Source organism: Ilyonectria robusta (assembly GCF_021365365.1).
Source record: "Ilyonectria robusta strain PMI_751 chromosome Unknown BGZ61scaffold_18, whole genome shotgun sequence".
Taxonomy (NCBI): Eukaryota; Fungi; Ascomycota; class Sordariomycetes; order Hypocreales; family Nectriaceae; genus Ilyonectria; species Ilyonectria robusta.
Window position 1 is genome coordinate 297,535 of NW_025764452.1, and position 13,502 is coordinate 311,036.

Genomic DNA, 13,502 nt, shown 5'->3' on the forward strand with positions numbered 1-13,502 from the left:
TCACTCCTGCAAAGAGTCATTCCGGCTGTGAACATCTTCACTCCCACACTCCGGTCTGTTCATGCGTATTCAACGCCGACCTTCGGTTCCTCAACGTATTCGCTTGAAAATCCGCAATGAGCAAAAACACCAGCACTTGGTTCTTCGTCATGTGTTTGCATCACGCCCCATTTCAAAGGAACCAGGGGCGCCTCCGACTGAGGAATGCCGTCAGGATGATGGCAAGCCGCTGCAATTGCTAGGCTGCAACTACTGACGACTGGAATCCCAGCTGGAAGGCGCAAAAGCCCCGTCACCGCCACGGCAACGGCCATTGTGACTGAAGCGCAGATAGACGTAATGATGGCCGTAGGTGAATAGCCACACGTAGTGTAAAGCGGCTCGTCGGGATCCTGTGGTCTCTCAACGGCGACAATGAAAACGCTCTGCGACAACAGCCAATGGACCAAGATTGACATAAGGAGTAGCGGAATGCTCCAGCGATACGGGAGTTGCAGAAAGTAGTTCGAGCGCTGTTCACCCCTGGGATCCGATGAAACTCGTATCGCCCGTCTCCTACTGCCAAAGTCACCCCATTCCCTGGCGGCGAGCATGCCGGTGAATAGTCCATTGTATTGGAAGTACAAAACCGAAAAGCACAGCTGCGGAAGGTTTGCGATGAGGGCGCTCTGGATGATCTTCGTATGGGACTCTCTGAATAAGTTTGCAAGGCCTGTTATCAGCGCTGTCTCGGATGGCTTTCCAAAGCCCAAAGCCCAGAGGCTAGCTGCGTCATGAGGGCCAGCAACGACCTTGATACCCCATGCGAGGAAGAAGAGTGCAATGCTCAGTGTGAACAGGTACCTAACCATAAATTAGTCGCATGAGCTTGTTGATCCTTTTAAGTGAATGGCATGTTTGATGGGATCTTACATTAATAGACTTGTAGTCCATCGACAATTGCTCACGGCTGCAGCCCACCGTTTCTTACTCGGAGACCACGTGCGAGGTCCATTCCAGTATTCTTTGTTCACATTTCTGATATGATCCGCGGGTATTAAACAAATATCGCTAGAGGTGTCTCGGGAATCCTTGCATCTGCCCATAAGCGTTAGTCCCATTGATTCTTAACCTAATAGTTGGGAGGATCTTACGTAGGTAAACTGATCCCCCAGCGACGTATGTTCGCCACTCTTGCCCACCGTCCCTTCGTCAGAGACCACTTGCGAGATCCAGCCTTTTCTTTCTTCTTCTTGCGTCTGACATCATCTACTGATACTAGACAGCTGTTTCTCGAAGCGGCGTCTGGAGAAGTAAGAAACGACTCAATGGCATCACCCAGGACAAAGAGTGGTTCCTGCGGTGGGAAAAATGCAGTATATGCAATTACGGCCGCCTTGAATCCGTTCGCGATGAGGACAAAGGTTACGAGGGTAGTGCTGAAATTGAGTCGGCAAACCTGAGGAACTGGCTTGCTGATGCAGTACTTGACTCGATGGCCGAATGGTTTCCAGTTGTCCGCATGTGCCTTGACTCCAGACAAAAGACTTCGGCAGGGCGCGTGACAGCTGCTTTCGCCTTTCGGGTGGATGCATATCCACTCGTATACCTCGATAGGACATCCTGCCACTTGGTCGCCGTCGAAGTCACTGCTGTAAGTGTAATCCGGTATCCCCAATTTGCCCTCGGGTCCCGTCTCAGTCACCAACAGGAGAGCGCCCCGAGATGTTTGAAATGCCGTCGCATAAGCTTCGATGCACTGAAGTGCAGTGAGGTTAACCCCGTCGTTGGATTTTGCGGAATCCCACAGTTGCGCTATCTCCTTTGTTTGGTTGGCGGTGGGCCGGACCATACCATACGTGGTGTTGTGCCCAAAGTTTGGATCATCCTCTATTTCTTGAAAAGGGCGAGAGAATATCGAATCTGCACCAGAAGACGCATCCTGGACACTCCAAATATTGTAATCCACTGAGGTTAGGGACGAAAAGACGACAGAGTTGTATCTAGGACAGTCAGTTCTGTTCCTGGCGGCATGGGTTGACAAAGCCTACAGGAGATGTAGCGGCACAGATGAGACCAATAACAGAAACCATAGCATGGCTCTAGTCTTTGGTATTTTACTCAAGTTATGGACGCTAGGGATTCCGATGTCCATCCACTTCTTTTTAGCGTGGGCCCTGTCGACATCGGCTCGGGTTGGCGCCGATAAACACTGCATGCTGTAGTTGCTGGCTGCCAACAAGACAGAGCTGAATATGTTGATAAAGAGGTGGAGCACCACGTTGACTTTGCTGGCCTTTGAACATGATCCCTGGTAGAGAACCCTGAGACCATTGGCAGCCTCTCCAGTTCCTTTCGGTTGGTTGAGCGACGCCAGAGTGACAGAGAGATTCAAGATGAGGACGAAAAGGGAACCGACCACGCCCCCGATGAGGGTGAACTTTCTACCTGGGGGAAGCTTGACTTGGCGGGAGCATATCGTCTGGCTGTCGATGGTTGGATCAGGATCGTCTACTGGAGCCTGAGGGAGGGGAGACCTGGCGAATTTGGAAAACATACTTCGGCGATGGTGCAAGAAGTGATGAAGAGTGTAACTGCAGTGGCTCCTGCATCTGAAATCGGGTTGAGTATCGATGTTCAAACTTTGGACGTTGAGGATTGTGCTCACTTGCCGCCAAGATATGGTGCCAGCTGACACGGGACTGTAGCACCATGTGGAGAGCATCAGTTTCAAGTCAATCACGTGTGTCAGCTCTCGCGCCGTGGAGGTCCATGCGAGCATTGTGTGATGAAATAAGAGAGAGTAACATTGCCATCGAGATTCTGACTGTGAACGTCTAGTGTCACTGTCCTACCCTTTTTTCAGGCTGACACATGCTTACTGTACTTGACACCGGCGGTCTTTTTCTTTCTCACTCTGGCTAAAACTCATCACCTTGAATCTACCGCATAGCGCTGACAACCTCTCGGTCTAGTGACTGTGAGATGTTGTCGAGAACTTGCATCCTTGTTGGCCCCACAGCAACTCAGCCTCAGAAGGCTCGGACAGTATTGGCTGCTCTGGCTTGAATCTCGCCCTAATATGAAGCTAGCCCCCAGTGAGGCTCATCAAGTCCAAGCCTTGCTACTTTGCACTGCCCTCAAAATCCTGCTTTATAAACTTAGAAGCTGAAAGAGGACTATGTCAATGCGACCGCCTCTGTGGGTGGGGGTCTCCTCGGTGTCCTCGCTGGGGCGCAACTAATAAATTGCTGTGTGATGTCAACACGGGCTGTCCCATTTTGTTCCCTACATCTTCTCAAGCCTGATCACGATTTCTATATATTTAATCAGCAGGGCAAGTTGACCTTGTTCATTGGATCGCGACTCGCCGTCAGGCTGCAAGCTCACTATGAGCGGGATGTGCCTTTCCCGTGTCGCAATTGGGCTAGTCTTTTGAGCTCGCGCACACCACTTCTCGTTCTCTGTTGGACAAAGTGGAGACCTTTCAACGCGATAAGTGAATCTGGGATCTATGCTATGCGTCACTTGATCAGAGGGGGCGCGAAGGAAGGGTTGGCTGTTGCTGCTTGCTGAGCACACTTCCTATCAAGAGCTGAGTTTTACATTTTCTCCACAGAGCAGAATACTGGGGATTAAATCCTCAATATACAAGGGGATCATCATTCTCATTAAGTTATCTGCATCTTCCGGCAGCTATTCCGCCAGTTCAAGTTGATTCAGCCCCGCACCGTTCCTTCTCCGTTCTTAAACCACCGACTATTGTTCGCAGGAGGTGAAAACTAACAACACAACGGAGCCCTTTGTCAGACTCATGGTTTGTTCTGAGAAATTCAGTTGCAATCGGTTATGTTCAAAGAAGTCGGTGCATCTAGGAGTATTAGCAAGCACAGGCCTGACGCGACGTACGGGGAACCTACTGCGAAACCAACAAAGTCGACTACTGTTCTTCAGTGGTTTTAGACTGCAACTCTCGGGATCGAGCGCGTTGCTGTGCTCTGAATGCGTTGACGCCCTGGTATCCAGAAGGTTGGATCAACCTTTGTCGTCGTTCCTGTCTCTCACGGGCGGCAGCAGTCAAAGATGGTAAAGATGGGAAAGGCCGATTGAATGGTTCGGGTGTGCTTGCGGGACGGGACGCTCGGGTGCTGCTCGATGGTCGGCGATGAGTTGTTTTCCGGATGCTTGCAACAGGCTTCGTGGTGTTTTTCGAGCCGTAGGTGCCCAGTTTGTTCTGGTATTGGGCCGACCGAAGCACAGCCTTCCTCAAAAGTCGATCCTCGTACTTCTCACCCTGCTTTTCACCACTGTCGTCGCAAATCCTGGTGATGACTGTCTTGATGACCCCCCTGGTGCTCTCCCAAGTCGTTCCGACCAGAGACTGGGCCTTTCGCCCTATCCTCCAGCGCAGGAAGTCCCAAGGGTCCATGGACAGCTCGCCCCGCTGATGGAGAACACGAAGATCGGACACTTTGCATGCCAACTTGTACATGACCTCTTTGTGACAGAGGCCGTCGGAGGGCAGATGATGCTTTGAAACCAGCTGGTTGGGATGGTAGGAAGAGCCAGCACCAAATATCTCGCGAATCTTCCGATGTTTGCTGACATTGTCCTGGTGAAACTTGTACGTTGACACCAACGATATGTCGGACGGGTTTCGACGACGTCGCTCGTAAAAGTCCTTCTTCAGATCCTCTTCGGTGGACTCTTGCGCAAGAAATTTATCGAGAGACAGCCATGAGGATTCCCAGTACGGCCCAGTCTCATCGATCTTGTCGACAGGCGTGCTTCCGAGCGTGACCGGTGTTTTGTACGTCTTTCCGTTGTGGCTGACCGTATAAACACGGTCCCAGGGCGTTTGGAGCATTTGGTTGACTCCGCGTTCCTCGTCTTTTTCGGGAGGGATGGATGGCGTGGAAGTTGCTGTGGCGCTGGGCTGGGACGGCGTGTCGGCAGGAATGTCACCATACCCCTGGAAGCTGTCAGTAATTATGAATAAACTTGTCTCTAGGTAGAAAGTCTCACCGAGAGAATGGGGCGGGAGTGCTCATCGTGGGAGTTATCCATGTTGGCAAGATTCGTGATCGTCTCGCGTGTGTGTCTGGTGAGTTGGAGAAGTGAAGAAAACAAGACCGATAAGATACTTCTTGTGCTAGAAGAGATAAACAATCGACGGAATCATAAGTGAGTGTGCAGCTGCCCACAGGCGCGACTGCCCTTAGGCCTAAGCGCAAGGCAGCTGGCAGCCAGGTCACGCGCACCTCGTGTTTGCTGCCCAGTCGTGCAGAGCAACACTAAGGCCTTATGCAAATAAGGGATGGAGAGGGCATATTCAGAACGTGAATAAAGCAGCAGTCAAGTAAACAGAAAAATACAGGCTCGAACCAAGTGGCTTAGTGCTAGGCGTTGGGCGACTCAAAGGCATCACTGAATGTTCTCAAACGATCATAAGCAGAAACACCAGCCTATGAAGATCCTTGAATCAGGATGATCAAGCCGCAGTCCCATATCGCATAAACAGTTCTGAAGATTTTGGCTAATATTACAGCCTGCTTCTATGCCTTGAACGGAAATTTTGCAAACAAGAGTGCGCCTTATCACGAGATGATTCCATACAGCCAACATGTCCTGAAAAGTGAAGCGGATTTAAGATTTGGTAGCTTCGACTCTTGAACAAAGTCCATAATACATGGGGTTTTGCCTTAAATGAATTGGCGGATACATCCTGAGAAGTTTGTGGAAAGATCTTCGGTGATCGTGTGTTCTCATTGCCACAACTGTCCGTGAACATGTCAACAGCTCGGTCATGTCCCCATCAAATCTAGGCCAAGTTTTCTCCGCATTTTCAATCTCATCAACTCAGTCCCCTACAGCCCACTCGTGGGCATGAGCTTCAGGTCTCGATAGGGTTTCTTAAAGCTCGTTAAGGTAAGATACGATGACGACTATATTTAAAAGGAGCTTGAGATGGTCACTCGTTTACTCCTACGATTGAAAATGCTATCAGAAATTCCAGTTCGTTATATTCCTTCACGAGTCCCCCTTCGTATTGAGAGTACAATAGCGCTTGCCAGATATTCCAACGACTCTTCCCGCACGAAAGTATCACCTAAATTAAGGGCACCAGGTCTGGTCAAAACATCTAATATTATGATATATTGCTCCAAGCAAACACGGAAACAAAAGACACATAGAGCTAACATTTTATACCCAACACAATCTAAAGTTTACACCCTCAGAGCCTTGCATTCCTTGAATCTCTTGAGGTCGATGGAAAGAGAATTCCATCTTGATATCCCGTCGCCACGTGGTTGCCCTCGGGGCTCCACGTAAAGCTCATCATCAACCCTCTCCCCGCGCTGTATCGGGGCCAGTAGACCTCCTGGATCCACCATCCATCTCCGTCCATGACGGCTTCCTCGGCGTTGACGTGCACATAGAAAGAGTAGCTCAACGTAGCTGCTACGCCGAGACTGTACCCATAGCCAAGGTGGTTTCCGAGCATGATGATGCCGTTACGGTCCGCTTCAAAGGCGTGGCATGTGATGTGCGCGTTGACGTCCTCCTTCGGGATCGGGGCGAGCAGGCGGTAGAGAATCAGCTCTCTGCGGTCTGGCAGCTCCTTGTCGGCGTTGTAAGACCGCATATCCACCTTGCGCATCTCGAGAATCGGAAAGGCGCCGGGTCCAGCATTGGGAAAGGTGTCCTTGACCGCGTCAATGTCCGCCTGAGGGCAGTGCTCCCACTCCTCCGGTGGCCGCGAGGACAGGATGCTCCGGTAGCGTTCCTGCGGCGAAGAGCCTTGGACGTCAGAAGGGCTCGGGCTGGGTCGTTTGAAGGTGACGAGGCAAGAAAAGCACTTGTCTCCCGGAGGAGCGGTGGCATCTGAGCTAGGGAAAGGGCCAGACGGATTGACTGAAGGCTCGGTGGACTGGAAAACGTTGACAACACGGGTCGAAAATGAACGACTGGAATGGATCTCGGACACGTTGAAAATGAATGGCCGGTCCATCAGCCCCGGGTTCGTGAAGACAGCCTGGATGGTCTACGGCACGTCAGTCTGTGCAGTCGGCGCCATAGCTAGTCTCACTCACATGAATAGCGCGGCTGCCCTCATTCTCCTCACTCGAACCCTTTGTATCTTCCTCCTCGACGACCCGCGCCGCTGCAAGGGTAGCCATGGCATACACGACCCCACCGTAGGCGCCTCTGGTGATTTTGGCAGCCGACACGCCGATGGACTCCCAGGGAAGCTCCTTGCCGGGCATCCACGGCGGCTGGCGGTTCATGAATCTGATTTCACGCGTCTGGTCGGCGGGATCCACGGCGGGGAGCTTTTCCAGCTCCATGGCTTCCTGGAACGACATGCGCTTCCATTCCTTGGGGGGCGCTGCCGCCGACGCGTCAGGCTCGTCAGTCATCGCGTCGGGCCGTGGGCAAGAGCGGCGGGAGCGATGTATCAGGTCCTGTCTCGTGAATGCCTCTTCAAAGATCGTGAAGACGGTGTTTTGGTCGCTGTTCGGCCTGGAGACGACGCATCCGCTGCAAAGGGGCCGAAGATGTTGTCAACCAGTTCGGTGGAACGTTCCGAAGTCCGAGGCCAGGGTCGATCAGCCAACTCGCCAATCCCGTGTACCGAGGTACTTGCCTTTCCGGGACTCAGCTAGCTGTACTATCTCAACCTGCATGTGGCCGTATTTTCATGTGGCCTATGATATATCTCAAAGACCTTCTTGTTAGTAAAGCCATTGGAGATGTCATGGTTTTCGCTTTAGATCCGAAATCTGTTACTGTATCGATTTCGGTAGCATGTGCCTAGGACTTTGATGCCTACCCTACAGCACCAGTCCATTCATCAGAAGAATCTTGAGCGCTGATGCTGGCGTAGAGTCAGATAGAACTGAATTCATGATGATGGGGGAAAGAAAATTAGGAGGAAGACGGCTCGATATGAGGCTTCTAGATGTCACCATTATGAGCATACTTAAAAGTTGTGGTGAACATTAAGATTTAGTTAACATGTTCCGGGTTCCACCCAGCTTGGTCAATACGGTTTGGAGAATTGTCTAGTGCATTCACGGCTGATTTGCCATGTGGTTCCTTCTTTAATTAATGCCATGAACATATTGTTTAACATTATCAGAACACATAGACACATATACTACACATCGCTTATGTGATCCCTCTAGCGGAGAGGACAACCCTTTGTCACCCAACGATCCATCCACATACAATGCACCCAAAGAGGAACCAGCTTATTTTATCTCCGAGGGACCTGTTTTGATGTACATTCAAATTGAGATACGGGGTTCAATTGGACGGCATTGTATGCAGAGAAAGCGAGCGATGGGTGCATGTGGCAGAGTCGCACTTGACACATCGTTGCTCTGCAATGACGGAAGCAAGTGCAATTTGCAAATCATCGTGCATACCGAGCATCAAAGTTTGGTCTAATTAAAACCTACTCCTACGATTAATTCTTCGCGTTGTCGTTGACACTGCTCGTCTTTCTCAATTGATAGTGGTGTGGGCGGGAGCAGGGACAAAAGCTCCGGGAGAGTCAATGACGTAGCCACTAGAAACCGGGCTTACAATCAGACTTTCGACAACGCGTCTTCGACTATCAACGACCGCCACCAGAAAAGGCGAGATACAAGAGGAGAGGAATCCGCCCCTGTTGAAAGGGTTCCAGTTCAATCATTGCCAACATTGCAGAATTGCAGAATTGCAAAATGCTATCATGCTTCGGTTGCTTTGGCTCGCGCAGCGATGAGAGCGAGCGCGAGCCGCTGCTGCCGCGATACAACGACGACACGACACTGCAGACGCGCCTCCACGAGAAGCTCCACACATATCAGATGCTGCGGGCCATGTCCAAGGGATACATGCCCACTAACGCACAGGCAATCATTCACCTGCGCACGCTGCTTTCCGCCCAGGTCCTGAATCCGCATGGCGACGAGTTGAGCCCGTCGGGACGAGCGCTGGTCCGCAGCCTGAAGCTTTGGTTGACGCAGCTCATCGCGCTTCTTCAACACAAAAACGCAGAGGATCAGATCCAGGATTTCGTTTGGTATCTGGCCAAAGCGCGGCTGGATGTGGATGTGGACGACATCGAGGTGAGGGCGACGGGCGCAAAGGTCAAGGCAGATGTGACGTCGACATACCGGAGCTTACAAACTGTGGGCTCGCTGCTTCTGAACAACTCCGACTTTCGAATCTTCTTATCCGACTTGAGCACCGTGGGGAGGGAGGTGCTTCACGATACGGCCTTTACTCTGGCCGATGTGTCCAAGAAAGCAGGCGAGGCCATCGAGCCCGACAAGAAGAGCCAGGACGCGTTGAAGCACCCGAATGGAGACTCCAAGCCCGCTCCGTCAAATCAGGATCTCAAAGATGAACTGGCCAAGGTTTCCGAGGCTGTGGCAGATGGTGCGGCGGAGGTTATCGATGAAGCTGGCCAGAGCTTGACGGAGCACGTCGGAGGAGAGGAGGGAGAGACGCTCATCCACCGCCTCAAGGAAACCGTCCTCAATCTTCGACAGCACACTGACTACTCGGAATCCGTGTCCACCCTGTCTCGCCTCATCCGGCGGTACCTCCTGGCCTACTCGCACGCCGCCGCGGAGACGATCCAAGCCGTCGAAGAGGACACGCACACCAACGCCGAGGCCGACAGGGCGCTGCACAACTTCTGGCTCTTCCTCACCTCGCTCGGCAACCGCGAGGACTGGCAGGGCGTGGAGAAGTCGTTCGCGGCGGTCATGGAGGACGGCCAGACGGATCCCAACTTCGACGAGCTCGTGCGGCAGGTGGGCAACCTGGTGCAGGACATGCTGATGGACCCGGACTTCTTCGACGAGGCCGAGGAGCGGTTTCGGGAGCTGCGCAAGAAGTCGGATGAACTCGTGGCAAAGTCGTCGATTCGGGATGACTTGGATGCGCTCCTCGCCAGCCTGCACTCGGCGCTGCGCTCTGTCGTGGCTGACGCGGACATTAAGAAACTCATCCACGCCAGCAAGAGAATCGCCACTCTCCTTTCCCCGGCCGGACAGAGCACCAACGGGGAACTGATATCTGACTCGGCCAACATCTTTGTGCCAATGCTCATTCAAGCCGTGCAGTACATCCCCATACCCCGTGTCGAAGTGGCGTCGCCAGCCATCGACCTGTTGCTGGAGAACCTCATCCTCGAACCAGGACGGACAGTCAACCACAGCTCCTTCTTCCCCTACAAGCTCAAGATTTCAACACAGAACGATGTCGAAGTCCGCAAAGCACGGTTCGGGACCAAGTCGTCCATGACGTCGTTGCTGAATGTCACAGTGTCCGGGCTGTCTATTGCTGCAGATGACCTGGGCTACTGGCTACGTCTACACTCCGGCCTACTTCGGATGGCCGACGAGGGCCTTGCAGGGTTCTACCTGGACGAGCGCGGCGTCGACATCTCTCTCGACATTGAGATTGGGCGGGAAAACCTGGAGCAAATGGTGGTCCTGCGGGGAGTCGACGTGCACATCCACCACCTCAACTACACGCTCAGCAAGTCCAAGTTTGCGTGCCTGGCGTGGCTCCTCAAGCCCCTGATACGACCAATGGTGAAGAAGGCGCTCGAGGTCAAGCTGGCATCCGCCATCTCCGAGGGCATCCACACGCTGAACCGGGAGCTACTCTACGCACGGGAGCGGCTGCGAGCGACGCGGATCGCCAACCCCAGCGACGTGTGGACCTTTGTGCGCGCCGTGCTGGCCCGCCTGGTGCCAGCGGGCGACCCAGACATCGACACGCGGGTGGGCGTCCTGGCGGCGGGCAAGGGCGTGTTCCGGGGACGCTACGCGCCGGGAAGCCTGGTCAGGCTGTGGGAGAGGGAGGGCCGCGATGCGGAGCAGCGGGTGGCCGAGTACGAGCAGGACGGGTGGAAGAATGTCATCTTTGACGTCAAGACGCGGTCGGTGTGAGCGTTGGGCTGCGATGGAGGAAGGACGGGTTGAAAGGACATGGCGCTTTCGGCCGAGTACATTAACACGGGACCAGGTGACAGGAGGACCGGGCGAAAAGGGGGTGGCTCGACATGCGGTATTCAATAAGCTCTCGCCCCGGGCTGAGCTATGACAATATGTTTGAGAGTCGATGACCACACGTGTGACCAAATGTGAGACCTCGAAGCTCGCGTGTCGACGGATTGATGACCAAAAGACGGCTTCTCGCTGGTCAAGTCCGGGGACTCGTCCGGGGCAAGGAGGTAAGGTTCCGCTCAGGGCTCAGGGTCTCTCTCTCCGCGCCAGGGTGTGTTCCCCGCTCACCGAGGAGACTCGACTGCAAAGTAAATCCCGGGCCCTGGCGTGACTGTTGACTGTTCCAGGGGTGTGTGAGCGAGTCCCTGCAAGGTGCATCTGCGTCTTGCGTCTTGCGTCTGCGCCTGCGCCTGCGCCTGCGCGTGCGTCCTTTTTTCTGTGGGGAAGACCTGGGATGCATCACGCCTCCCCCTCTCCACAGCGAGCGTCCCTGTGAGCGTCCGTGATGCGCCAGGCCAAATACTGCAGTTCCCTGCCCGATGTGCCTGTGCCTGTGACTGTGCCGCTTTTGGTTGAATGCTGACAAGGTCTGGCCTGACTGGAGGAGCGAGTCCACACCACCACCACGTCCGCTGGCTTCCTTTGCTTCCTTGCTTCCGCTGCGAGTTGGGCTTGTTGGCGTCGGGTCGGGTGCGGTGCGATCCACGCGACCAGGATGGGGAGATGGTGGGTGGTGGATGGCTGGATGGGCTGGACTAGTCATCATCTGCCCTGGAAGCCAGTGGCAATCCATTCATTTTAGGGGGGGACGGAAGTCAGCCTCAGTTTCTTCAGTGTCTTCAGTCGCGCTTTTTCAACAGAGTTCAACACCTCCAAGTTCTAGCCTGCGCGTGCGTTGTGTCCCAGCCCGACGATCCCTGCTACGCTGGAGGCGGCCGATCGGTCTCGACGCCCTCCCAGGCGCAAAAAGCAAGTCCAAAGGTGTGGGCGTCGTACCATGGGGAAGGAAACAGTTTCAGCTAGCCAGCGGCTGGTCACGAGAGAGAGGGAAATATCACGTAGCGGGCATGGATGGGTGAGGTGTGTGTATTGCCGCTATGTACCTAAGTACGGATGGATAGTAGCGGTGGACTCTGTAAGGGAGAACCTGCAGCAGTATTGTTTAATTTATTTCACTTTTCTCCCGTGCAGCAAGTAATTGCTACCATGGACACTATTGCCCTATTCCGGACGCAATAACACGTACGGCATGTCATGAGCTGGCGGGCTGTCGGCTGGCTGAGAGTGGGGAGAACAGGGAAACAGGGGCGAGGCCATTTTTGCATTTCTCCGCTTCCTTTGTCCCTCTCCCTCTCCCTCTCCCTCCCCCTGTCCATTAATTATTAATTCCTGGCTCTACACAATAATAACACTGGAGCCTCCATAGTCCACTCCACTTCTTCATGCCCGACCACCCGCACGCTGCCAAATACCAATTGCGTCCTTGGCCTATCCCCCCTCTCTCTAACGTATGAAAAAAAAAAAACCTCCAGGCTGTACAATACCAACATCCCAGTGGCCAATCGCCCAGCCCGCCTCTCCCCCCCTGCCCCCCTGGACGCTTGATTCAACCGCCTGACCAACGCCCGGCCTATGAGACGCTGGATGGCGTCTTGTCCGCCCCCCCGGATGGCTTATGGCTTACCCCGGACATGGCTGCGCTTGCAGGGCTGCAGGGCTCTTCCCACCGCAGGCTGTTCGATGATGCGGCCTTTGCCCCCTCTTTTGTGTCTCTTTGGGGCGTCTGTCTCGCTCCCGAGTCCTTCTGTTTGGCTGTGCGCCTGCGGGTTTCTGCTGATCCTTTTGCTTGCTGTGTTCCGTCCCGCCGGCCTGTCGGTCTCACCTCCATCCATCGTCCAAAGTGGCACAGCTTCTACATGGTTTCTACATGGCTGGTCAGCTAGTCGACTTTCAACAACCAACCAACTCACCTTGCCTTTACCCCATCTCTTGTCTCTCTCCGCCTCCGCCTTCGTCTGTGTCCCTTCCGGTCTGCAGATCTAGTTACACACGACAACAACAACTGCACACAGCCCGTAACTAACTCACTGTACTTGAGAGTACATACACACCCCCTACCAAACGGCCTCCCTCAACAAGCAATCCGACCCCCATCTCTACCCCGTCCACCTCGTGCCGGCCCCGGATTTCCCGTAGAATTGGTTCGGCGTGATCCTTGTGGCATCCTCCTGGCATCCTGGTGGCCACACCATCTCGGCTGCCGACCCCGTCCTTGGACAACCTCCCCCTCTCTTTTCCTCCTCCTCTTTAAACGCCTCTCGCCTGAACCCTCGTTCCTGATCCCTATCTGCCCGCGTTGGCGCCTCTACTGCGACCACGATAAAAGATAACCGCGCCTGCCCCCTATCGCCGTCGCTTGACCCGGCGACAAAACCTGCGGCACAAAACCTCACACGCCTTTGCGCTGCGACTGGCGCCCCACTCCGCACTCAGCATCACGCCAGCGGC

General features: G+C 54.0%; 6 protein-coding genes across 6 annotated transcripts; 1 reads left to right on the forward strand and 5 right to left on the reverse strand.

Moving 5' to 3' along the window:
* Positions 1–59: 59 nt before the first annotated feature.
* BGZ61DRAFT_551689 (uncharacterized protein) lies at positions 60–2,622 on the reverse strand (the record flags this gene model as incomplete). The annotated part of the gene is made up of 4 exons (XM_046255508.1): positions 2,031–2,622; positions 1,909–1,982; positions 1,134–1,794; positions 60–843 (listed from the first exon to the last, which is right to left on the reverse strand). Exons 1-4 carry the CDS (start codon positions 2,534–2,536, stop codon positions 60–62), a joined length of 2,025 nt encoding a protein of 674 aa, XP_046100669.1. The 5' UTR covers positions 2,537–2,622.
* A 1,297-nt stretch (positions 2,623–3,919) lies between these two features.
* Positions 3,920–5,046, reverse strand: BGZ61DRAFT_481286 (uncharacterized protein; the record flags this gene model as incomplete). Its single annotated transcript, XM_046249275.1, has 2 exons — positions 3,920–4,951; positions 5,005–5,046. 2 exons carry the CDS (start codon positions 5,044–5,046, stop codon positions 3,920–3,922), a joined length of 1,074 nt encoding a protein of 357 aa, XP_046100670.1.
* Positions 5,047–6,214: 1,168 nt separating this feature from the next.
* BGZ61DRAFT_359429 (thioesterase-like superfamily-domain-containing protein) lies at positions 6,215–7,400 on the reverse strand (the record flags this gene model as incomplete). The annotated part of the gene is made up of 2 exons (XM_046241078.1): positions 6,215–7,024; positions 7,074–7,400. 2 exons carry the CDS (start codon positions 7,398–7,400, stop codon positions 6,215–6,217), a joined length of 1,137 nt encoding a protein of 378 aa, XP_046100671.1.
* A 1,311-nt stretch (positions 7,401–8,711) lies between these two features.
* On the forward strand, positions 8,712–10,937 carry BGZ61DRAFT_359444 (uncharacterized protein; the record flags this gene model as incomplete). The annotated part of the gene is made up of 1 exon (XM_046241081.1): positions 8,712–10,937. The coding sequence occupies one exon, from the start codon at positions 8,712–8,714 to the stop codon at positions 10,935–10,937; it is 2,226 nt and encodes a 741-aa protein (XP_046100672.1).
* A 127-nt stretch (positions 10,938–11,064) lies between these two features.
* BGZ61DRAFT_69251 (uncharacterized protein) lies at positions 11,065–11,889 on the reverse strand. Its single transcript, XM_046256990.1, has one exon. The coding sequence runs from the start codon at positions 11,785–11,787 to the stop codon at positions 11,191–11,193; it is 597 nt and encodes a 198-aa protein (XP_046100673.1). The 5' UTR covers positions 11,788–11,889; the 3' UTR covers positions 11,065–11,190.
* Positions 11,890–12,215: 326 nt separating this feature from the next.
* BGZ61DRAFT_481289 (uncharacterized protein) lies at positions 12,216–13,229 on the reverse strand (the record flags this gene model as incomplete). The annotated part of the gene is made up of 4 exons (XM_046249276.1): positions 12,216–12,362; positions 12,679–12,903; positions 12,965–13,025; positions 13,102–13,229. The coding sequence occupies 4 exons, from the start codon at positions 13,227–13,229 to the stop codon at positions 12,216–12,218; spliced, it is 561 nt and encodes a 186-aa protein (XP_046100674.1).
* Positions 13,230–13,502: the final 273 nt, after the last annotated feature.

Excerpts from the sequence above, each read along its gene's own strand:
- BGZ61DRAFT_69251 (XM_046256990.1), bottom strand. The coding sequence starts at position 11,787 with ATGGATTGCCACTGGCTTCCAGGGCAGATGATGACTAGTCCAGCCCAT.